The sequence below is a fragment of the Phasianus colchicus genome, chromosome 15 (assembly GCF_987193195.1).
Source record: "Phasianus colchicus chromosome 15, bPhaCol1.hap1.1, whole genome shotgun sequence".
In the NCBI taxonomy this organism is placed as follows: domain Eukaryota; kingdom Metazoa; phylum Chordata; class Aves; order Galliformes; family Phasianidae; genus Phasianus; species Phasianus colchicus.
Genome location: NC_143450.1, coordinates 16,777,993 through 16,803,574, shown reverse-complemented (window position 1 = coordinate 16,803,574; position 25,582 = coordinate 16,777,993). Strand labels below are relative to the sequence as shown.

Below are 25,582 nucleotides of genomic sequence, written 5' to 3'. Positions count from 1 at the left end.
CGTGACTTTTTAAAGCCTTTAAATGTCACAGATTAAGGCAGGTGCTTGCGTGCCTCCCACAAACATACAGCACAGAGAGGCAGGACTTAGCATCAAACCTCTGCCATCTTACCTACTTTCTCAGCAATTGGAAAGGGACAAAACTCACTTTGGATCTGCTTAAACAACATCTGCTCACTCACAATGTAACTCAGCCTGAGTTGGAACATTATTTTTATAACAGCTTAAAGTACTTTCTTTCATACGTTAAGCTTTCTCCCGTTGATGAGAACAAGGATTTTCAGATGTTCGTCTCCACCATTCAGAAGCACTGCAGGATGCTGACCCACCCAATGCTCAGAGTGCTGCCCTGCACTGCAGGCCTCCTTCTTATCCCAGCTTATATCTGCAACTTCTTGGCTTTCCCAAAGGAAAAAGAACGCAGTAGCAACCGCCTGGCACCAGGAGCACAACAGCACTTGTTGGGTGACCAGAAGCAGGAAAAAAATAGGAAGCTTAAGTGAAGAAAAATATGCTCGTTTAAAATAAGATTTTGTGCTCCCAAACTGAAACACCTCTTAAAGCAATCTGGCAGGTGCAGTTTTCAGCTGCTTTCTAAGTCAGTGAACACCATGAGACGATGTTAAGAAAATATCAGTAAATAGGTTAAAGATATATTTAGAGATGTGGTAATTCTACCTGATTGCTTTGAAATGTCAGAGCTCTCCCAGCTCCTTACAGGGGACAACAGCTTTTCCTGGAGCCTTTCTGAGGAGCAAGGAGACAAGGCTCAGGGATTCCAGGTAGCTACGTGTCTGCTGGATGCACTTTTGGATAACTGGTTGTATTTTACATGCGCTATTGTCAGGAAGAATAAGTTGTATTGCTCCATTTGCAGAGATAAGGCAGCACAGGTCAGATGCCATTACAAACAACAGTCACTCTTGTGACCCTAACAGTAGCAAACAGGATAAGAAGCAGTTCTTAAATATTTCTTCAATTCTTTCTCTGTTTTGAAGCCTCCAAAACAAAGGTGAGTGCAATAAAGCATAAAGGAGATGCATGTGACCTCTGCTGATTCAGAGCAGGTGCTCTGCAGCAAGACTGAAAGGGAAAAAAACGAGCCATATGTCCACGTAACATAGGGAAAGACAGTGCAGAAAAGAAAGAAAGAAAACAGCGTTCCCAAAATTATATTCAGTAATTTCTGTCCAATAGGAAAATGCTGTCAGTCTAAGAAATTGCCTGAATGTTCCTTAAAGCAGAGGCCCAGCTGGAAGAGCCTGGCAGAACCGAGCTGTTCAGGTGCAGAAGAGCCCAAGGAACTGGCAGGAACTGATGAGCCCAAAACTGCAACCTGTCCATGTTTCCAAAGTGACCCCAAAGTAACTGTGCTCCAATCTGCACAGTCTCATTATGTAAAATAAAACCTAGCTGAATGCCAGCAGGGGCTGCAAAATGCCTTCAATTACCTATAGGTTCTGTTCCAGCAACGGTGCAGCCAAAACCTCATGGGCCCAGTGGTGCTGGAGTTTTTTGTCCTAACAGCCCTTTACCTCCTCAACTCCATACAGCTTCAGCAAGATTTTCTGCTGCTCTGTTTGGCTCTAACAAGCCATTTTACCATTAAAACAAAACAAAATGTGCCTGGGAGAATTAAACATTTTTCACAAAGCCCTGTGTTACTGTGATGCCCAATTATGAGTGAGGCAGATGTATGCCAGGTGTGCTGACACCTCACATCTGTGCTGGACACAAGGCTCTGGCCCAGTGCTACCTGGGCGTCCCACATCCCAGTGCTCCTGCTTCCTATCAATTACATTCTCCAGAAAACAGCCACGTCTCCCTCCTGCCTACAGCAGGGCCAAGGGAGAAGTCTGATGATTACCAGTGCATGGAACAAGGGGAGAAGTCAGAGGAACTCATGGATGGAGATGCACAGCACTGTGATCTCCCCACCCCCCGCAGTCCCATCCCGAGGCAGCACTGGTTTTCTTTCAGCCTGCCTTACACCTTGGGCAAGAAGAGCACAGCAGAAGACAAAGCCCAGCAAAACCCATTGCATGGCAAGGGACACCCAAGACAGATCTCTTCTTACTTCTAAGTCCTTCCCTCGCTACAGCCCAAGCACAACTGATCCAAAACGAAGGTTAAAAAAAAAAAAAGGCTCCTGAGAGCCCATAAGCACTTTGCTATAGCATTTTACCTTTTTACCTGCAAGACATCCAGCTGCTGTGCAGAGGGACCACTTCATGAGCTGGTCCTGCCACCCATCAGCCTTTGACATGGTCTGAGAATCCCATTTCCTAATGAGGCTTGCTCTAATTGGCCAAGCAGCTCCTCCCAGAGGATCCTAGACAGAGCTCCTGCAGCAAACACAAAGCTAAACCCCATTTTCCACAAATAGCCAGGAACATTTGCTTGCTGGCAACACGCCTGCTGGTAAACCAATTTGCTAAAATATTCACAAATAGCAAACTAAAGGGCCACAGATTCAGCCAAAGCGATTATAGACAAAATTAAAATAAAATATTCACCGCAAATGTTTTCGCAGCATTTTCTCCAGATTTACTGAGAGGGGAAAAATAAGTCAACGAAATCATCATAATGCCAAAAATCTCAGCAGAGGGAGAGCAGGAATGGAGGAAGCTGTGCCATGTGAGCAGGGCATCAGTGTTCCTAACCCTGCAGGAGGAACCAGGGCTGGGGTTTCTGGGCCAGGACAACAGAGAGATGATACTGCTGCCCAGCCAAGCACTGCCTGAGCTCTGGCTGCAAGGCAAAAGCTCTGCATGTATTCTGGACGCAATCAAATTCTGTCCCTTGAGGCTTTTCCATGCCTTGATCATAATGATCTGAACAGGGTAAACAGATAAAATCCCACTGACACTTCTGTTATTCTCCTGAAATTGTTTCAGAAGTACAATTCCTTGCGTTATCCCCAAACAACAGGTGCAGTCGCTAAATTCTCTTTAACTGCATTGCCCATGTGGCTGAGGCAAAGCAAGCAAGCAGGGAAAAGCAAATCCCTGAGACAGAACCTGAAAGGAAACTGTAATCATTACGGGAAGAGGGAAAACAACATTTTTACAGGGGGACCCTCTGCAGGTAAACCTGTGTTTGCTCATCAGGCTGTTTGCAGTGAAAAGAACCCCCACTAAAAGCAAAACACCTTCCTTTTGTGTGGACTCCTCACACCGCAGACTTTTCACTGTGCAGGTTGCATTTAAGCAAATGTGTTTCTTGCTCCACATTGTGCAGTTCTTCCCACCTCTGATTTTTTAACTGAATGAGCAAAATAAACCCAAGCAGTGCTTTTTTTCCACCTTTTTTTTCCCCATACTTTTATTACCATGGGACTTGTTTTGCTCAGCAAAATCCTTACGAGATAAGGAGACTGCAAGTGTGTCTGTAAAATTGCAGTGTTTCCTTTTCTGTCCCAAAACTGAACAGAGCCACTGTTTGCGTAGCATCACAGCTGGATAGGCTTCAAAACCTGCTACTGTGCACAGCACAGCTCCCTGTTCACAAACATCACTGCCCACAGCCACATCTCTGCTGGCTGGGACTCACAGCCCCAGCCAGACCTTCCCCTCTCCTTCAGCCCTGCAAATGTGTAGGAAAAAGAACAGCACGTGCCATGGGATTTTTAAGGGATTTATAGAGGGATCACAGAACGGATGATTTGGCAAGAGCTCTGATGTCCACTTCTGTGATCTTGAGGAAGCCTCTGGTTCCTTCCTAGACTGCAGACTTTCTCTCTGTAGAATGAGGATTACTATTTTTCCAGCAAGTAAGGCTGCTGCAATATCTAATTCATTAATCTTCATAAAGCCTTCTTGGACACTGATGGAAAACACAAAATACTATTAGCATGAGCCTCCCATTTAAATCTCACCTGGAAATCTTCCTTGTGGGTCTCAATTTGTGACTGATCCCTACTCTATCACAGGGAATGGAATCTGCAGGTGCAGAGATGCCTGCACCCACACAGAGCAGCTCCATGAATCAGGACTGAATGCACACCTGGACTCACCGTGAGCACCCAGCAGCATCATTGCAACCACCCTCCTGGGAACTGGAATAATTACACCTGGAGTTAACTGTGTACCTCACAATTGAGATTCCTTTCTGCAATTCAGCTTTTCATCAAAAATTAAAAAAAATTCCACTCCAAGAGCCTTCAGTCACTATCAGGCAGTCCTGACCTGCAGATCACTCACCAAGTTTTAGCATTCATGGAAACAGTTCCATTTCAGATTGAGGAGGAAAGGTAGACAACCTCCCCCCCCCACCTCACGTGTCTCCAATGCAACTTCAAACACAACATGCAAAAAAAGCAACCAGGGCATCACACAGGCCTCTCTTAGTGCCCCCCGACAAGAAGCTCTGCAGAGCACTTATTGTCAGCAGTGTTCCAGACTGCACAGCTCCTGCAGGATCCATCCCTCTCGTGCACATCTGTTACACTATGAGCTGTGGCAGGAAGGGGAGCTAACTCTCATGGAATCTTATGGGTTTTCCTCAGCCACTTAATTGAATCTACAATATGGAGTTTGATGGCATTCCCCAGCATTCCGAATCCTAATTTGTACCAAGGATTTTTATACTCAGCACCCAGTGAAACGAGCATTTGGGCTGAACACCTTTTAATCAGCCATTCTCAAGTGTCAGTCCTTTTTCATCTTTAAAGCACTCCTAAATCTCTTTGCCTAAGTCTCTCTTAATTCTAAGATGTATTTGATATAGGCAGATTCCATCACTTAGTGTCCAGCAGCCTTTATTGCAATCGAATCATCTCAATCTTTAATGCTCATCTCAACCTTTTCAACTGTCTTTTAAAGTCATCTCCTGGTCTTTCTCAATTGTGGGTTGGTTTCTGGGGGGCCTTAAAGAACATCCACTTCCAACCTCCAAAACCAGAAACATGAGCTTCGTCAGTAACTGCTGCTCACTGTAACTCTACCTCCAGACCAACAGCTTTCCATACAATGAAGGTTTTTGTTCACTTTGCATTGGATTCTAGAAAAAACATTAGAATGCAAAAGCCAACAGAAGTCATCCTACACCTCTTCCAGTGAAGGAGGACAACCAGCAGCTGGTTTTGAAAGGCTGTCAGGCTCTTCATGGTTCTTCCAGCAGCAGCAGTATGCTCTACATGGTATCGTCACTATCATTAAATGTACTTGTTTCAGTAAAAAGAATAAATTAAAATTATCCTTCCATTGAAAATTAATAGGTGCTTGCAACCACAATAAGTACAAGAGGAAATCTCAGCAAGCTGTTTGGCATCAGAACACCAGATTTACAGAGAAAGAAAGCATCTTCTATTCAGTTAACATTTGGGATAAAAGGCAGGTGAAATTCTGCATGTACAACAACGGATAGAAAATAATCTTAAATCTTAGACATACTCCTACAAGATCCCTGCTACCACAGCCAGGAGCAAACCGCCTCGTGTTTGCATTATCATAGAATCATTCTTACATTCTCACATAAATCAATGGATCTTCCACAGCTTACCCCATAGACAGATGCAGTCAGTTTATATAGGAATCAAGTTGTCAATCACATTTTAAAGGAATCAGCCTGACAATCCAGGTAAAACTGATCATTCCTCAAAAGTCTCAGAGGAAAAAGCTGACAAAACAACATGGGAGTAACAAGGAATCCTTTCGATATTCAGAATTCTGAACTATTTGCTGTATTAAGAACTGTATTAGTCTAGTGAAATGAAACAGAAACCTCTATTATATAAAATGCTTATCTCTCTTTCTAACATTTGAAAACTGCTAGCTTCCACCGGGCACCAAAAAGATTGTTAAAGGCCAATCCTGCATGCTGGAGACCGCGGTCTGCTCCCCAGAGGCATTAATTACACACATCCCAACTCCCCAGGCACATCTCACTGCCACCAGCCTGGCAGCAGTGCTGCAGGTTCAAATTGGAGAATATTAATTGTGGGCTGGAAAACACGCCATTAACTCACACTCCGATTTTTCCACCTGGAAAGCTGCAGTGCTAAATGGAGCAGGTTTCTCTGCAGCCTGCAGTCCAGCCAACCAAACGGATCCGTTTTGCCACCACTAAATGAGAAAAACACCCAATATATTCTCCAAGATGTTTTGGAATGCTCTGTTCTAGAACAAATTACCTCTGTAACAAAACACAGAACTAACACATGGACAGTAAAGAAAGTAGTGAGGAAACAAACCACCACCACCACCTGAGGCTGAATTCATAACTACTGATGATTTGCTGCAGTGCTACTTTGCACAAGTTATCAACCTCGTTGTTTTTCTTTTGTATTTCTCCTCCCAGTTTGCAATTCTTAACATTTAAGCACTGAAAGTCTTCTGTCATCGTGCAGAAGATTATAACGTCCCATAACATAAGAAGAACAAACAAAAGCCAACTTTTGGAGAATAGGAGGAAGGATATAATCAGAAGTCAAAAATGAAAAATGCCATTTAGACTGTGAAATGGTGAGGCCACGGATAAACCCAAAGGTGGGAGAGGCCTCAGCACTGAGACCTCCAGCATCAGCTCCTGCTCTGAGCAGGATGCTCAGGGCTGTTCCCTGCCAGGTCTGGGGTGGCACAGCCTCAGGCACTGGCATTTGGCAATGCCTACATTGGGAGGCTGCATAGAGGGCTTGTGGGATGAAATGTCCTCTGAGCAGCAGGACTGCACGCAGGATGTAGAGAAGACAGGCAGGTGCTTTACCACACATTTCTTTCCATTTTCCACCCCAAATCGGTACAAAAGTATGATTTATTATGAGGCAAAAATTATCCTTGGCTAAGAAGGAAAATTAGAAGTATTTCCCTAATAGGAAAAAAATACTTTAAGTAATAACAGCAAATTATTGAAAAAATTGCTACTAACATTTAGGGAGGGGTAGAGGAAGAACAAGAACAGGACTGAAATACCAGAGCATGAATGGGTTTTTATAACGCCCCATTTTTTCACACGAGCTCTGTCAGATCACATAAAATTGGACATTTAGTAGAAATTGGACTGAATTAAAAAAAAAAATTAAAGAATAAGGGAATAAGAACAGCTCCATTGACATAATGTGAAGTTCAAGAACGTGGTCAGCTGTGCTGCACTGAATCCATGTGAGAGCTCCAACTAAATCTGACCAGCAGCAATAGAAAGTCACTGCACATCCCAGCAAGAAAAACTGAGCTTCTCATTAAAGATAATAATGATACAACTGGATAAACAGAGTATGCCAGAACCAGATAAGGATGCCAGATAAGGAATGAGTTTGGGCAATAGCATGGCTGCCCTTCCTCTAACTGAGGAAGCTGAGCTGATGCTGGGTGCCTTAGGATTGCTGATCTCATGGGAAACAGCGAGAGGGAAGAAGTGGGAGAGGGGAACAATATTACTAAATCCTGGAAATGGAAAAGCATGGCACTAAGCAGAAGAGCTGTTGGTTTTTTTTTTTTTTTTTTTTCCCTAGGATCACTGCTAGAGAAGTAAATTGTTCCTGTGTTTGAGGAGAAAGGGAAGAGGTAAGAAGAAAATCTGTATTGAGCAGCGCGTGTGCAGCTTTTGCTGGCCAAAAATAATGAGAGAAAAAAAAAGTAAGTGAAGAGACTGAGTGGGTGTAAGAACTCAAAAGGAAAGAAAAATGAATAGAGTGGAAATAAAGGAACTGCTGCCATGGAAGAGCAAAGTATAGTCCAAATCACCGAGCAAAAAATGATATAGCTGCATTATGAGAGGCATTTATTCAGATAGGAACATTCCAAGGGCAACTGCTCATTTTGGACATCTGTGGAACAATTGTCATTACAAGCACAGACATCTCTCTGGTTTTCAGTTACTGGAGTGCTTTTGGGGAAGAGAAACCTCTTCTCTTTGGCAAAGAGCAAAATCATTTTCTCCTGATGCGTTTTGTTACAGAATCAATTCTATGACAATAAGAAAGCAAAAAAGTGGTAAAAATATGCTTAAAAAACCAAATAAATAAAAAACCATGAAGTCAAGATGTCTCAAGCAGAGCCTTGTTCAATGAGAGAACAAAACTGATCATAGCAGTGAAGGCAGACCAGGGAGGGGTTTAGCAGCTCGGCGCAGGAGGAATGTTTCCCCAGAGACCTCTGGATGTAGGACCTCTGCTTCATGGCACTCCCCTTTGGGTTTCAACTCCTAAGGAAGGTTTCCTACCTACTTATGGACTGTTTGTCAACCAACCAAAAGGGGAAAATTGGTATTTTTCTGCCTCTTTCAACTCCTGGATCTCACCAGTCTCTCCCAGTAGAGCCAGCTCCAAGCCTGCAGACTGGGAACTGCTGCCCTCAGGGAAACCTTTCAAAACCACAACATTGATGCAATCCATCCTCTGTATGCCGAGGAAAAAAAAAAAGAACAATGCTTCTAGTCACACATGAAGAATATGCTGAAAGACCTCGATCATCCCCCAACATACCAACGCAGGAAAGAAATAGAGCTCCTTCCTGTTGGCTTTGTTATCAGCCTACTGTGGATAAACTGAGGTCAGCCCTAAAAAGGGAACAGAGGTTATTTCTACCTGTTGCAGCCCTCCAGTTTGACACCGATAACTGGCAAACCAGCAGAGCACACAGATGCTGTTATCTGTGTACTTCAGGGCAGGGCTTTCAACCCTAATTGAAAAAGCCAACTGGGACAAAAAAAACACATGAGGAAGCCCACTCAGCAGCCTAATTAGACTCAAATAAGTCAACTGTTTACTTGAGAGAAAACAAATAGACAGCACATGCCCATGATATATACCTAACAGCTAGGTGAAACGATACATCTTGCACCTTTCAGATACTTCTCCAGTCACGTTACATTTACAATGCTACTGTGCATATCTGTAGATTAACAGCTTAATATAAATCTACTGATATAAACAAGTTGTACTTCAGTCCCCTGTTTGTAAATCAAGAATGACAAAGAAATGAAAGGATACACAATTGGTACCCCAGGAGCCACATATCAGAAAGAAGAGCCGAAACCAAATATTCCTCAGTCCTGCTCTGCCTGTTTATTCTCCCTTAAGGTAAACTCTTTTTCCTACATATTATCTCTGCAGACAGTCATGAAAAGTACTTTTTTATTACTCATGATGGAAGTGAAAAGAGTTTGTTTCTTTCTTTCCTTCCATAAAGCTTTTATTTTGCTGGAAAGCAGATTTAAGGAATGCCCCGTTGCAAGAGTTTAAGGGTTACTTTTAACTGGGACACAAAACCACAACTTCTGACATCATTTCATGGCATGTTCAGGAAAGCATTCAAGCGTGACATTGTATCATTAGGTATAATACAGCCATTCCAGAGGCACTGATTACTGCAATGAGAATTCGTCTTCTTTAACAGTATATGTGATAAGGAATGAATAAAAACCCAGGCCAGAAACATCACTGTAAAAAGGCAGGCTACGTACGAGAATGGAAAAAGCATCTGTAGGCATCTTTTGGGGAGCTGGAAAAGAAAAACCTGCAGCACTAAGTGGGATTTGGGGGATGCTGAGCATCCCTGGAAATGAAGATCTGTATTTTCCCCCATCCAGTCCCAATCCTTGGGGTTTAAGGTCCCTTTCAACTGTAACTACTGTATGACTCTATGACCCAAAAGCAAGTCCTCAGAGTAAACAAGACTTTGCAATGTTGAGCAAAGCAGAGTCTAGACAAGGCTTGAATTTTGGGGCTGGTATCTCAGGACCTCCTCCAAAGTGTAATAACTGTAAGGTATTCCTATCTATAAAAGGTATCACAGAGAAAATTAAGTCTCTTTATAAAAAGCTTCTTTAAATGGGTCCCTCTTTCTTAAGTAGACTCTTCTACCATCACGCACTTGCAAGTGTTAGTAAATGAGTGCTTCTGATGGATAGCTGTGCACACAGTCAAACTCCTCAAGGCCTCAAGTGCCCATTGAGCTGAAGATAAAAGAATTATTTTCATATTTGATCACATAAATGTCACTGGAGATATTTGCAACAGCCCACTCTAATCTTTCTGTAGGTAGACGGAGGCATATTCGACAATCAGTTTTCAAGATATACTCCAGTGAGGCCCTTATATGACCTCTCATTAGAAGTAAAATAATTTACGACCACTTCCACTCCCTGGCATTATATCACACTCCTCCCAGTACCGCAGACCTCACTTGATTTGTGACAGGAGGTACACAGCCCACAAGTTATTAACAGAAAAAGATAAAAGACTCCATCCCAACAGCACTTCAGTGCAATAATGATAATGAAATTTACTATCGTACCTGCCCAACAACAGCAGATGATTGCATCCTACTGGTAAACCAGAACTGTCTTTAACATCATCACAGCTGAATTGCTATCACAGCTGAGTGCCTACTGGACTCAGGTCTCATGACACAAAGGGAGATGCAATGCAGGAGCACAAAGCTTCTCTGCCCTTTGAAGTTCCTGTTTATGCTCCTCCTCCTGCACATGGTCTCCATGCGCTTTCTTAGCAACTTCACTGCTTTCCGAGATCAGAAAAGCAGATCCACCAAGTCCAAAACAAGGCTTCAATCTTAGATAGAAATTTCAGGCTTCTTATTTGCAGGAGCCCATGTTGCTATGAGCTAAATCTCAGTAGTAAGGCATCTATTTTTTTCCCTCTGCATTACATACATCATTATTTGGCTACAAAGTTGATCCGAAGATCAACTAGATCAAAGATCTGGGAAAAAAGTCACAAAATAGCAAACATTTTGGAACAGCTGCATATAAGCTTTGCTTCAGAGCCCTTTTCTTTTTGTGCAAATACCCAGCCACAGAAAGCCATTTGAAGTCTTTCACTTCTGGGCACAGACATTTTTGCAACCGACTGCAAAGCCACTTCTTTTCTGCAGGAGTACATCTCCAACACTTTATCATTTATTTGCCTGTCACTGTTCTTCGGTTCTGATGGTATGTTTCCTGCTTCTCTAACCTGCTTTTTTCCTGCTTCAACTCAACAACTTTTCTCCTTTGCTTGTGTCATCTGCCTATGTGGACTGAAGTGCAATTATCAGCTGTGGTGCTTTTGGGGAAACATCGACCCCACGGAGATGACAGATCCCTAAATGTTCCCAGCACGGCTACATTACCAAATCTGTCTGACCCCCACTGCCAGGGCTTGGAGAGCAGTCAATGAACTATACTGCTCAGCTGGTAGAGATTCAGCTTCTATATTCGTTATCAGGAGAAAAAAAAAATTATTTTCCCCTCATTTGTGCAACAAATTTTTGTTAATACTGTACATGTTTTTCATAATGTCTTAGCCCTCGTCCAAGCCTTAGCCAACGAGTCAGCCTGTAAAAGGTTATTACACTGGAAGCAGTAAGTACTGAATATAGTATAACTGCAGTGCACGCAAAGCATACGCCAATGTTAATTATTGATTAGGTCGCAGTTTGATTACATTTTGGGTGACGACACCCAGGGGTTTAGATAACTGCATAAAACATTGCATTCTGTTCTACAGAGACCCAGAATAAACCATCCTTTATAAATTCATCTCTTAGAAATAAAGCACATTATTCAGTCATTTATCAGGATTTCAGTAAGACGAGTGATGGAAGTTATACAGAAGTATTCATTTTTAATGATGTCCTACCTTTGAAGAAACAGTCCTTGCTGTGGATAATGTAGATTTTCTTCCTCTGAAGACATGAGGCTCGATGTAACTGACAGTGATTTTCATAAAATTTGCCATCAGATCCACATACTGGCATGTAGCTGGACTTGCATTCTTCTACACACCTGCACTCAGGCTGGTTGGTGTCCCTGTTCACCACACACCTACTCCCTCGGCCGCAGTACTTCTTCTCACATGATGCATGCAGGCCATCCTGACCATAAAGAACTGGACAGAGAGAGAAAAAAAAAAAAAAATCAGTGTTAGCAATATTTACCTAACAGACCATCCTTGTCTGCTGCACAGCAGCGCACAACCATTACAAGTGCAGAAGCTAAAAGGTTTCCAAGGCTAAAAGCAAACTCCCCTGAACAGCAGCACGATGGCAATCTGCACAACATCTCCACTTCCGTGCTCCCAGACCTCCAGCTCTGAGTCATCAAAACCTCAAGTATGTGCTGAAAGTGCTTCCTGAGAAGTGGCGGACATGGGGCCATTCATTCTTCCAGGCTTTTGCAAAATCAGATCCTAGAATAGGAACTAGTGAGAGTATTCCAGTGCCAAAAATATGGGCATGACTTGGACTCAAAAAGCCATTCTGAAAGCCTAGGCTCTGGCAGACTTACTGGATATAATGCTCTGAATGTTACTGTAACTGTTTGCTGTTTGATGCCATTAAAAGGCAAACTGAGCTGCCCCAGTGCTGCAACATTTTCTGCTTCTGAAGTCAGAAGGCTTGCAACAGAACATCATTATAATTCATACAGGACAGGATACTCCCAAACAAGCCACTACTCAGAGCAATAATTAGCATTATACTCAGCAAAGAGAGTTGCAGGGAATTAGATTACTCTATGCTAATTGGAGCACACAAAGCAACAAATTGTAAAGGGAAGCTGCAAAAGGCATGATTAAAGGAGGAATAAACATTTAGCAGTGCACAACCTGCTGCCTGCTCTGCACAGCCTCCCGACAGCAGCCCCCCTGTGCTGTGACTTGATCTGGACCAGGAGAGCAGGTCTGAAGCAAATCCCAGCTGTCCACATTAACCACACGTACGATTGGCTCTCAGTGAGTTTTTGGTGCGTCCCAACCTCTCACCCCAAAACCTCCATCACCCATAATGGCGATGTGAGGAGCATCAGCAATAGCTGCTTCAACTTACTGGTCCTATTTTTTTTTTTTAATTCTAAATTCCTTTCTAACAACCACACGGTCCCTGCTTGCCCAGCCACTTCAAGCCACATGAAACATCCCAGCATTGAGCCCACTTCTCATCTACAAGCAATAAAGCGTTAAAGCACGTTCATAAAGATGAGTAAAAGTTCCCACGAATCCCATTTGGTTTCGTCCCCGTTAAGTCTTTGTCTCTGAAAGGGGGGAAAAAATATCTGCTGCTGGAGGATTAACTATTTGACTCAATAACTCATTAAAATTCTTCCAACCTTGGCAAGCTAGGTAATATTGACTTTTCCTGACTCATAATAAACTAGAAGGTCAGAGCGTCTCTGAGCAGTGCAAAAAATACAGTCCCTGGAAAGCGTATCTAAATATTCTTTATTTATTTACTCATTGTCCCAGAGTTTCTGAAAAACATCCTCAAGAATACACACTTTGTGACCTCCAGGTGAGTTTGCTGCCAAGGGCACCAGCACTCAGCCCTGCTGCCTTCTGGCGCAGCACAGAGGCTCAGGTCAGCTCCTAGAGCATCCTAGAATCGCTGAACCACTAAGGCTGGAAAAGACCTCTGAGATCATCCAGTTCAACCATCCACCTACAACCAATGCTGCCCACTAAACCGCATTCCTTTGTACCACAGAGTACTCCTCCCTTCCCCCTCCCGTTGGTGCAGGGACCCACACCATGCAGGCACCAGGCTCATCCATCAATACAGACCTCACCAAGACATGCTTTGGGCACAGTGACCACTGTGATACTTTAAACCAAGATTCCGGCATTACAGCCTATCTACATGTAAATCAGATACAACCACAGCACAGCCCCCCCTATGCTGATAGCTGCATTCTCCCTAGACCCAGCACCAGCTGAGCACCACACAGTGCACCTCACCAGAGGTTATTGCCCCTCCTGCTGACTACATCCTGCCCCAATGGCCATCACATATAGCAGCAGCACAAAGTCCTCTTGAAGCCTCAAGTATCATGATTTTTAATATTAAACTTGGCATTGATGAAAACAAAAGCAATTCCTATTGCAAAGACAAGTTTTTTTTTTTCTTCTTTTCTTCTTTTTAAACAACACAGCAAAGATTTGTTTACCATCAGCTTATACAGCAAAGTACTCTGGCTTTTCTATCACCACCTGGTTACTATGGAGAAGCCTCATAAAGCCTGTGTGCTTTCATGTCTCCTTTTGTTCAGTTTGGTTTATTCTGTGCTCCCAGATGGAGAACTCCTGTTTGTACACTCAGAAAGGGAGGTGGGCTGGACAGCCCACAAACAGCGTGCAAAGCAAGAGCTGTGTGTGTACTCAGCAATCCTGACACCCAAATCCACTGATAGTAGCACATGAGCAAGCAGAGTGTTAACATAGGATTTCTTTGCCAGAATCTGATAACGCTGCTCATAGTCCCTTAATTGAATTACTCCCTGAATATTCCTTGGAGGAGCTAAAGGTCCCCACACGCACACTCAGCCATGCAGACAGGCCCTGAGTTGAGGAAGAGTAAGAAACACAGGACACAAAGCAGTGGTGGAAAGCCAGACGATGGAAAGTTCCCAATTGTAAAAGCTCTGCTGTCTTTACCCAGGTAAGCAATCAACCCCCAGCAGCACCGCACACCAGGACCCAGTGTCAAACAGGCAGGGCAGCAGCAAACAGCCATCGTTAGCTCTGCTGTGTTATTAGAAGTGACTGCATTCCTCACTCTTACAAGGATTATTAAAAACAGGAAAGGTAATCAAGTGAAACCACCAAGTAAGTACGTGTGGTATTTATGAGCCTCACTGCACAATATAATTTATTTAATTTATTAGTTGCAAAGAAAGTCATACACTTAGGTTAAAAATTGGTCATCTTGCCAAACAACCCACTTTTCAATGCTAATTAAGTTTATCCAACATGGCTAGTGACTGAATTGCGGCATTACTTTCAAGTCAGTTTGCTGGAGAGAGGAAGAACATTTGTGTACATCCACAAATCCCCTTCACTTCCTCAAATCAGCTTCTGGCTGCCCACGAGAAATTTGGAATTCCACTCAAGAGCCAACAAAGCTGGGGTACAGGCAGTACAATAACCGAGTTTGGGAATGGTGGAAGGGTGCTAATGGCTGCCTTCATCTCAAGCAAGACTTCAGGAAATGAAGATGCTATTGCTCTGCTGGAGGGTACGCATCCTTTGGCTGCTCATTAATTTATAATGACTTAGGCAACAACTGCTATTACATGCCACTAAACACATTACAGATCAGACTTGAGCTATCAGATAATTCATTGTTTTCAACGTCTAAATCCAACCTTATTCCTTATATCAGCAAAGTTCAAGGAAAGGCTGGGCTGGTGACAAGCACCGACTTCAATTAAGACCAAACAGACAAACCCATCACACACAGAGCAAAGCCAAAAACCAAACAGCTCTATCATACTGCTGCTCTTGGAAGGTTGCTTACATGCTGCAGAAAGGTAAATTACTACATTTACATTTAAGGAGCCAGTTTATCTTCAAGGAGCAGCGCACTGCTGCAGGCAGCTGGACACCCCATTTCATCTGTGAAGGAAAGAGCTGAGGCTTTGCACCAGGACTGGAGCCAGAACTGGAAGCTTTAATTATGAGGAATCGGAGATGGGTGTAACTACAACTGGAAGCTCTCACTCCAACTGCTTCCAAGGCAGATACTGTAAAACAATAAAATAAAATCTTCTATCATTGTAAAAACACAGCCTCCAAACTTCTTTTGGTGTTTCCAAGAAGGAACGCAGCGAGCTCACAGGTCAGCAGCCACTCCTCCCCCACCTCGACGCTGAGTTCCAACATTTTCCTCTGCTACATTAAAATATTCTGCTGTGGTCTGAAGCATTGCACCTGCAAGCACTTTTTACTGCTGTAAATCATACGCTGCTGGTACACTCAGATGTCCATTTACCAACTGTCACGGAATTAACTAGATCAGTCAATGCCCGTGACAGGGGGCAGTAGGCCCCTGCCTTCCCCACCCCCCGCCTGGACCCACAAAATGGGAAGGTAGGGGGAAAAGGAAAAAAACAGCGGCAACAAACTATGGAGGTAAACTTATTTTACTAACTATGATATCGGAATGCAAAATAATACAATATAATACAATCTAATTGGAATTGAGACTAATAAATCAAACAAGATATGAGAGAGAGTTCCCGAGACCGAGTCAAACCTGAAAAAGCTTGGAACGGCTAGGAAAGCACCCTGCAGCACCCACTGCCAGGCAGTAAGAGACCGTCCCCCCGGAAGGGTCAGATCCCGTGACTTCCGTAATGTATAGGGATAGGTACGTAGAGTTAGAGCATTAACACTTTAATTCTAGTACATGATGTTTTGATGTGGAATATTGAAAATCAAATAAAAAAAAACCAAAACCATGACATTCCACCCCTTATTCTACATCGCTACATCATGCTTTATATATATATATATATATATATACACATACATATACAAACAAACAAAATGATTACAAATGCATCACACGCACACGTCTATATACATATACATAGAATTACTGTCTGCACTCCCCCAGCATCAAGTTTCCTTGTGGTACACATTGAACATCCCCATTTTCCTGCATTACCCACCAAGTAGATCCAGGTCCCTGGGCAAAAACAGTACCGCGGAGAGGTTTTCCCTTTCCAGAAGCTGGAAGAACCCAAACTGCTTTTCCCAACATGCTCTTTACATGTACAACAGGGACCTTATCTCCCTCTACGGTATGTAGAGAGCTGGATTGGGTAGGACCATCACGATTGATAGATCCTCTGGTATTGACTAACCAGGTGGCTTCTGCCAAATGCTTCTCCCAGTGCTTAAATGTTCCGCCACCCATTGCTTTCAGCATTGTTTTTAACAACCCATTGTATCGTTCGATTTTACCAGAGGCTGGTGCATGGTAGGGAATATGGTAAATCCACTCAATGCCATGATCTTTGGCCCAAGTATTTACAAGAGAATTTTTGAAATGAGTCCCATTATCTGACTCAATTCTTTCTGGGGTGCCATGTCGCCACAGGACTTGTTTCTCAAGACCTAATATGGTGTTTCGGGCGGTAGCATGGGGTACTGCATATGTTTCAAGCCACCCAGTGGTCGCCTCTACCATAGTAAGCACATAACACTTACCACTGCGGGATCGTGGCAGGGTGATATAATCAACCTGCCATGCCTCCCCATATTTATACTTTTGCCATCGCCCTTCCTCCCAGAGTGGTTTCATCTTCTTGGCTTGTTTGATTATGGCGCATGTTTCACAGTCATGAATAACCTGTGCAATTGCATCCACAGTTAAGTCCACCCCTCGGTCTCTAGCCCACTTATATGTTGCATCTCTCCCCTGATGGCCCGAGGTCTCATGAGCCCACCGAGCTAGAAATAATTCACCCTTGTTCTGCCAGTCCAGGTCTATCTGAGCCACCTCAATTTTGGCAGCTCGGTCCACCTGGTGGTTATTTTGCTGTTCTTCAGTAGCCCGACTCTTGGGCACATGAGCATCTACATGGCGCACCTTTACAACCATATTCTTTATTCGGGCAGCAATGTCTTTCCACAGTTCAGCAGCCCAAATAGGTTTACCCCTTCTTTGCCAGTTATTTTGCTCCCACTGCTGTAACCACCCCCACAAAGCATTTGCCACCATCCATGAGTCAGTGTAAAGATAAAGCATTGGCCACCTCTCCCGTTCAGCCACATCCAAGGCCAGTTGGACAGCCTTTACCTCTGCAAATTGGCTTGATTCTCCTTTCCCTTCAGTGGCCTCTGCAACTTGTCGTGTGGGGCTCCACACAGCAGATTTCCATCTGCGATGCTTTCCCACAATACGACATGATCCATCAGTGAACAGGGCATACTTTCTTTCATTTTCTGGTAATTCATTGTATGGTGGGGCCTCTTTAGCTCGTGATACTTCTTCTGCTGGTGGTGTTCCAAACTTTTTACCTTCAGGCCAGTCCATGATCACCTCTAGGATTCCTGGACGGCTGAGGTTCCCCATCCGCGCTCGTTGCGTAATTAACGCAATCCACTTACTCCAAGTGGCATCAGTTGCGTGATGGGTGGGGGGAACCTTTCCTTTAAACATCCAGTTCAACACTGGTAGTCGAGGTGCCAGAAGGAGCTGTGTTTCAGTACCGACCACTTCAGAAGCAGCCCGAACCCCCTCATAAGCAGCTAAGATCTCCTTTTCAGTTGGAGTGTAGCCCTCTTCCGACCCCTTGTAGGCCCGACTCCAGAATCCCAGGGGTCGGCCTCGGGTCTCTCCTGAGGCTCTTTGCCACAAACTCCAAGTGGGACCTTTCTCTCCAGCAGCAGTGTAGAGGATGTTCTTTATATCCTGCCCTGTCCGTACTGGCCCTAAGGCCACGGCACGGGCTATCTCCTGTTTAATCTGTTCAAAAGCCTGCTGCTGCTCAGGGCCCCATGTAAACTCATTCTTCATTCGCGTCACATGATAAAGGGGGCTTACAATGAAGCTATAGTTTGGAACATGCATTCTCCAAAAGCCCACTACACCTAAAAAAGATTGTGTCTCTTTCTTACTAGTGGGTGGAGACATAGCGGTGATTTTGTTGATCACATCTGTCGGGATGTGACGACAGCCATCTTGCCACTTTATACCTAGGAACTGAATCTCCTGAGCAGGTCCTTTCACTTTGCTCCGCTTAACAGCAAAACCAGCACGCAGAAGAATCTGGATTATTCGCTCTCCTTTTGTGAAGACTTCTTCTGCTGTATCGCCCCACACAACGATATCATCAATGTACTGCAAGTGCTCAGGAGCACTGCCCTGTTCTAATGCAGTTTGGATCAACCCGTGGCAAATGGTTGGGCTGTGTTTCCACCCCTGGGGCAAACGGTTCCAAGTATACTGAACACCCCTCCAGGTGAAAGCAAACTGTGGCCTACATTCTTTGGCCAAAGGAATGGAGAAAAAGGCATTAGCAATGTCAATGGTGGCATACCATTTGGCTGCTTTTGATTCCAGTTCATACTGGAGTTCTAACATGTCCGGCACAGCAGCACTCAGTGGGGGTGTGACCTCATTCAGGCCACGATAGTCCACCGTCAGCCTCCATTCTCCGCTGGCTTTACGCACTGGCCATATGGGGCTGTTAAAAGGCGAGTGAGTTTTGCTGATCACTCCCTGACTCTCTAGTTGACGAATCAACTTATGAATGGGGAGCAAGGAATCCCTGTTGGTACGGTACTGCCGTCTGTGCACTGTTTTTGTAGCAATTGGTACCTGTTGCTCTTTTACCTGTAGCAGTCCCACAACAGACGGATCTTCTGACAGGCCAGGCAAAACAGACAGCTGCTTAATGTTGTTTGTGTCTACAGCAGCTATTCCAAAGGCCCATCGATACCCCTTAGGATCCTTGAAATGCCCCCTTCTGAGGTAATCAATACCAAGTATACATGGAGCCCCTGGACCAGTCACAATAGGGTGCTTTTGCCAGTTCCTACCAGTGAGGCTTATCTCGGCCTCCAACACAGTCAATTCTTGAGAGCCCCCAGTCACTCCAGAAATATGGATTGATTCTGTCCCTTCATAAGTTGAGGGCATCAGAGTGCACTGTGCACCGGTATCCACCAATGCCTTATATTTCAGTGGTTCTGATGTGCCAGGCCATCGGATCCACACAGTCCAATAAACTCTATTATCCCTTTTCCCCCCCTGACTGAGGGCAGGGCCCCTCTATTCATTACCTGTGGTAACCAGAGCAACTGCACTGGCGGTTGATCTGCTTTGTAATTCTCTCACCCGTGCTCGTAGTACATGAGTAGCTTGGTCGTGCCACTTCCTCATGTCTTCTCCATGGTCACGTAAGTAACGCCACAAGGCAAGTCGCGATGTAGGATTCCTTCCTGGAGCTGGAGAGCGTTTGCCTCTAACAGCTGAGATTTTTGATTTTGCACCTGAGAAGGAGGGTTCATCGTCTTTAGTTTGTTGGATCCACATTTGTTCTACCATCTCCTTCACCTCCTTCAGTAGACTCTTTTGACTATTCTGATCTTCATCAAGCGTTTCTGATACTTCTACAGGTTTGTCACGATTCATCAGTGAAGACATTTGCTCTCGCATTTCATTCAGTTGCTCCGTCATTTGTGAGATGGCGGCGATGGCGGCGCGAGTTGGGGGTAGCTGTTGTTCATAGCTTTGGAGCATAAGAATCAATTCATAAACTAAGGGGCTTCTCTGTTGGTCCTGGTATCTGTCCGATGCTGCCAATAGTGCAGAGGCGTATCTGGCTGGTGCTGTTGATGTGAGTTGCTGCCACATTTCACGCGTTGTTCTCACTCTCTCAGGGTCATGGCCTTGTGGGTCGTTAAAAACACAGTTCGGGTCATACAACATTTCCACCACGGCTATTTCCCTCAAATACTGGATACCCTGTTCAATTGTATCCCACCTTTTTGTCATAGGCTTCAAGCCGCTTTTGAAGGGGTACCTTTCCTTCACGGCTGTTAATACTCGTTCCCAGAGGGAGGCAGCCCCATCCAGACATCGACTAATTCCTCTGTCAATAGCTGGATCTCTGGCAATGGCTCCTAGTTGGCGGGCTTCATTACCATCTAGAGACAAGCTACTGGCCCCGTCGTCCCAACAGCGAACTAACCAGGAAACGATAGTTTCATTTGGGCGCCGTGTAAATTCCTTTCTTGAGCCTTGGATTTCAGTCATCTTCAGAGGCCGACGAGTAGTAATAGAAACTTCCTCTTCATCACTCTCTTCTGCATGTCTCTTAGTTTTTCCTTTTGCCTTTCTTGATGTTGATGGTTTCGAGGAGGGCCCCTCACCTGGATCTTCCTCCACCTCCTCCTCCTCTTCTTCTTTTTTCCGTTCTAGACGTGAGGACACTCGTTTCCATTTCTTGCCCTCCACAGGGGCAACTGATATTGTTACTGGTGTCTCCTGTAATTGATCAGATTTGACTTCCCCTTTGGCTTGAACCTCAGCTCGGAAACTCTCTCTCTCCAAAACAGTATTATATAGGGCACGGTAAGCACAAGCCAAACCCCAAATAAGTTGTACCTCCTTAGATTTACCTAAGCCGCACTGCCCCTGTCTCAGATACTGGCTAAGTTTCTGGGGATGCCACAGATGCTCAAGAGTGAAATCCCATGACATTGTGGGTCCCCATTCTTCTAAGATTTCTCCTAAATCTCTCCATATTCCCTGCCAGTCAGTATTCTCTGGATTTGGAATAGACTCCTTCTGCTTAATCATAGTCCTTATAGTCCTGTATAGAAATAGATTCAGGAAGACTGATATGAACAGGGCTGCTACGCCCGTTACGTTCACAAGCATTTGAGTTAACTCAGCATTGGAAAAATGTTTGATAAACCAAAAGGAAAACTTGGAAACTGGTTTGAACACCGTGTGGTTTGTAAAATCAGCCATTCCATTTGGTATGTAGTTGCTTGTGAAATTAGCCATTCCATCCGGGATGCAAGAGTCAAAATTCATATTAAACATTGCATATAGGTACCAAGATAGGTACCATACAGGCGTCTCCATCAATGCCTTTATGTAGTTATATACGTACACCATTCCACAACAAGTAAAGATGACATTGATGATTCGCCAGTAGGTCGCGAGAAACACCATAGCTTTTAATCCCTTACTCAGCGTTTCCACGAAAAAGAGTGGGTTCATCGCTGGTTTCTGCTCAAAAAGGGTTAATGAATTGAAACTAACAAGAGGGGGGGGGAAGGAAAAAAAAGGCACTACTCAGACTAAGCAGTGCTCAAAGTTTATAGATATCCCAGAATACTGGCAGTACGCCTGGTCTTTCAAGGTCAAGTTTTCCAGCACAAAAACCTGAACTACTGATAATGCTCCCTAACGAAGCTGCTCTCTAAGAGCAGAGAGCGAGATTCGTTCTAAGAGCCAAAAAGCAAAAACCAAAAAGCAAAAGGCAGCTATGCCCGCATTCTCCACCAAAAATCTGTCACGGAATTAACTAGATCAGTCAATGCCCGTGACAGGGGGCAGTAGGCCCCTGCCTTCCCCACCCCCCGCCTGGACCCACAAAATGGGAAGGTAGGGGGAAAAGGAAAAAAACAGCGGCAACAAACTATGGAGGTAAACTTATTTTACTAACTATGATATCGGAATGCAAAATAATACAATATAATACAATCTAATTGGAATTGAGACTAATAAATCAAACAAGATATGAGAGAGAGTTCCCGAGACCGAGTCAAACCTGAAAAAGCTTGGAACGGCTAGGAAAGCACCCTGCAGCACCCACTGCCAGGCAGTAAGAGACCGTCCCCCCGGAAGGGTCAGATCCCGTGACTTCCGTAATGTATAGGGATAGGTACGTAGAGTTAGAGCATTAACACTTTAATTCTAGTACATGATGTTTTGATGTGGAATATTGAAAATCAAATAAAAAAAAACCAAAACCATGACACCAAGTGAATACGTAACCACGTGGGCTTGAACATTACACAGATCCACGCACACTAAGAGTGATCTGCCACAACTTCACTCTTCGCTGGCAACACGGCATCCAGTGCAGCAGCACAAGGCCTCAAAGCTTCCCTTCCCAGCACATCTTTAACAGTGCCTTGAAGTAACAAAAGTTCAGTTGTGTGACTATTGCACCTGGCTGCTGCCGTGAGCAAATGCCAGCACTGCACACATTGTTACGACTGCAATCAAATAAGAAAGGAAACAAAGCAAGAATTTCATCATTAACTGCTCTATGAGTTTCTCTGTTTTTCACTGCACTCCTGTTATGGAAATGGTGAAGCAGAGAAGTTGCAGTGAAACTCCTGGTGCAGGGAAAGGCAGCAGCACGGCCATTAGCTCTGTTACTTGCCCTTGGTGCTATAACTTATTTATTCTTACAAAGCAAAACCAGCAACTTGTCCTGGAGGAAAATACAGAAAATGAGATGTCTTCAAGTACGTGTTTTTCGAAGGATGCAAACTATCTGGTTTCCAGGCTCAGGAGATAACCGGAGGAAACATCTTAGAGCAGGAAGGGAAGGATGCATCAGCCTCTGCTGAGGAGCAAATCAGTCACACACTAATTCGGATGTTTTACAGGGAATGAAACACGGGATGACACACAAACCCTCCTGCAAACAAAAATTACCAAAACTTCTCATTATTTCAGGTTTCCTACTGAGAATTTTTGCAGAGTTTAAAAAAAAAAAAAAGATAAGCACCTAAAGGAAAGAGAAATTGCATGCAGGAGTCCCATGGGCAGTAGTTACAGGGCTGGCACCAACACTGAGGTCTGTGCCTGCCATTTAATACCAAGGACACTGCAACTGCTCCACGTTCAGCCACGACATGCAGTTATTCTGCAAACAGCATGAAACACTCAAAATCATAGAAAAGCTTTCTCTATCAATGGTTAGATCTGAAAATAGGGATCAATGTCATCCCAGTGTAATCAGACTAATTTTTGCCCACTTTCAAATCCATTTGACCACGGTGACACCAAGAGCTTGATTAAACTGCATTTTTGGATGGCACTTTGGTTTATGAAGGCACTAACATGAAAAAATAGCCAGAAGGAATCAAAAGATCTAAAGCAACGTGAAGTATTTGCACAGGTTACTGAGGAAGAAACACGGACCGAAACGAGACCGTATATATTTAGGTCCTTGCCACGAGATTCTACCATGCACAATTTGCCTGATTGCTCTGCTATTGAAAGTGCTAAAAAGGCGATTCACAGAATTGCTCTTTACTCAATGTTTACCTGAATTTATCTGTGATAAGTACTTCATATCAAAGGCAGTTTTATCCCATCACCTCTGTGCAGAAAGTTGAGATCTGTGCCCAAGCCTGCAATGCTGAGCACACGTTATATAGGCGCCCATGCAGATGCTGCACTCAGTGGAAGGATGGGACTCGGCGTTTCCTTCAGCACCCACATTTGGCCTGTTGTGAACAACCTGGTAAAGTTGGACAGTATGAGCACACACACACGGATCTGTTTTACTTGATCTCGCATTCAATGACCTCAGTGCTGCACAGCGTGAATAACGCAGAAACTTTCCATTATCAGATCTGGAGGGAACAGATCATATTAATACTTGGGTTTCTTTGACAAAACTCTGTGTCAGAAGAATACACTCTTCTGAAGAAAGGCAATGAAATTCCCACAGGTGACTGCTCAAAACCAGCCTTGTTGCCTTTAATCTCTCTCATCAATCTCCTGCCTGCCCCAGCCCCTCGCTCCCCCTCCCAGGACCTGCCTCGCTCTCCTTGCTTTCAGTTCCCTTTCATCCTCTGACCAGCACAGCAAGTCCCAGCGCTCTACAGGCTGCAATAAAAGCTATGAGAAATCAATAACAGTGTCATGCATCTTTCTCCAATTCCTTCAATGAAGTTCTTGTGGTAGAGACTGTGAAGAGGGTCAAATTCAATAATGAAATAACTACAGGTGACGTGCGTGTTCTCCTGGTGAATTCTCCAATTATATTACCAACAGAGCTGCCAGAGGCAAGCTGAACAAACAAGATGCTTCCAGTTGTCCGTGTTATTAAGCTTTAAACCCAGCCCCACACATTGCCTTTGCTTTGTTCCTGGATTTTCCTCAGACACACAGCTGCAGTGGAAGGGGGGACACGCACTCAGCCATCATTCATCACATCAACACGAAAGTTACAAGACACCTTGTAATATTAGCAATGGTTCCAGAGCAAAAGACTCCATGTTTCTCTCAAAGGGGCACTCTAAAGTCTATTTTCTTTTTTCTTTTTTCTTTTTTTGACTCATTACCTTCCAATACTACCATTTACTGGAAAAGTATTATTTTGTTCACTGTATATTTCTTTTTCCCTTACACATGCACAAGTCAAACATTATTTCACACTGCATACAATTTTTTTTTTTTCTTTTTCAGTTTCCTATTTGTTTTCTCACTCAGTGCATCAATTTCTCAGGCTCACTGAGTAAAAAAGAACAGCTCATTGCATTTGCCTCAGAAAACAACATTTTTCTAATAATATATTTTTGGTTGAAAGATGAATAGACAGAGAACTTTTATAGTTAATACTCACTGTGCGCCCTTATCACATTATTCTGGAGTTCTGCTCTCACTGAACATCACCAGTCTTGCACCTGCCTGTACAACTGCCACTGCTCAAGGTTTCAGGGTGACTGATTACAAACATCACAGCAATACCACTGTCAGCACTTCCCTTAATATTCCCTTTTTTGAGGAAGCACATTTGAACCCTAGAAATGAAGTCTCATTCTTGAGGAACATTTTGCAGGCACGTCCCAAAAACTGACAACAAACAGAAAGGCCGCAGACTTTCACAGCTAGGAAAGGATGGAGAGCAGCACTGGGTACGACCTAAAACACAACGATCAGGCTCCAGGTCTCCCAGTAACTTCTATATTCCACTCTATTATTAGTGTTACTTGGAAGTGCGCTGTGGTTTGGAAGAACAGGTTTCATGCTGCTCCACTATAAGCAAATACCCAAAACACGGATCCATAGCAGAGCCACCTCTCCTGCAGCAGCCATACACGAAGTTCTCAAATCAGGAACCATCCTATACCAAGGGAAGCTTTTACCCTCAAAAGAAAGCAAGTGAGAGTTTCCAAATCCACTTCCAGGGACACCCAGCTTTGTTAAGGCAATGCACACATAGGCTCCTCTCCTTCCCCACCCCACCCACCAGACAGAGCCCATCACCAGCTGCACGCACAGCCCACAGCACTCCTTTCATTTGGTACAATGCATGCAGGAAGGCAGACAACTGGGGGAAAATTAAGGCTGGATAAAGCTTCTGAGAGAGTCTTTTT

General features: G+C 44.1%; 2 protein-coding genes across 5 annotated transcripts in view; both read right to left on the bottom strand.

The window, feature by feature from the left end:
* The window catches only part of FSTL4 (follistatin like 4), a 195,438-nt gene that overhangs the window by 115,490 nt on the left and 54,366 nt on the right, over positions 1–25,582 (bottom strand). For all 4 annotated transcript variants that reach the window (XM_090150865.1, XM_031598441.2, XM_090150866.1 and 1 more), the window contains one exon: positions 11,579–11,827. In XM_090150865.1, coding sequence (XP_090006991.1) covers positions 11,579–11,827 — 249 coding nt within the window. The remainder of the gene's footprint in view (positions 1–11,578; positions 11,828–25,582) is intronic.
* Positions 19,494–22,162, bottom strand: LOC149915935 (uncharacterized). The gene has a single exon (XM_090150901.1). The coding sequence runs from the start codon at positions 21,453–21,455 to the stop codon at positions 19,494–19,496; it is 1,962 nt and encodes a 653-aa protein (XP_090007027.1). The 5' UTR covers positions 21,456–22,162.

Coding starts and splice junctions, on each gene's coding strand:
- LOC149915935 (XM_090150901.1), bottom strand. CDS start 21,455: ATGAACCCACTCTTTTTCGTGGAAACGCTGAGTAAGGGATTAAAAGCT.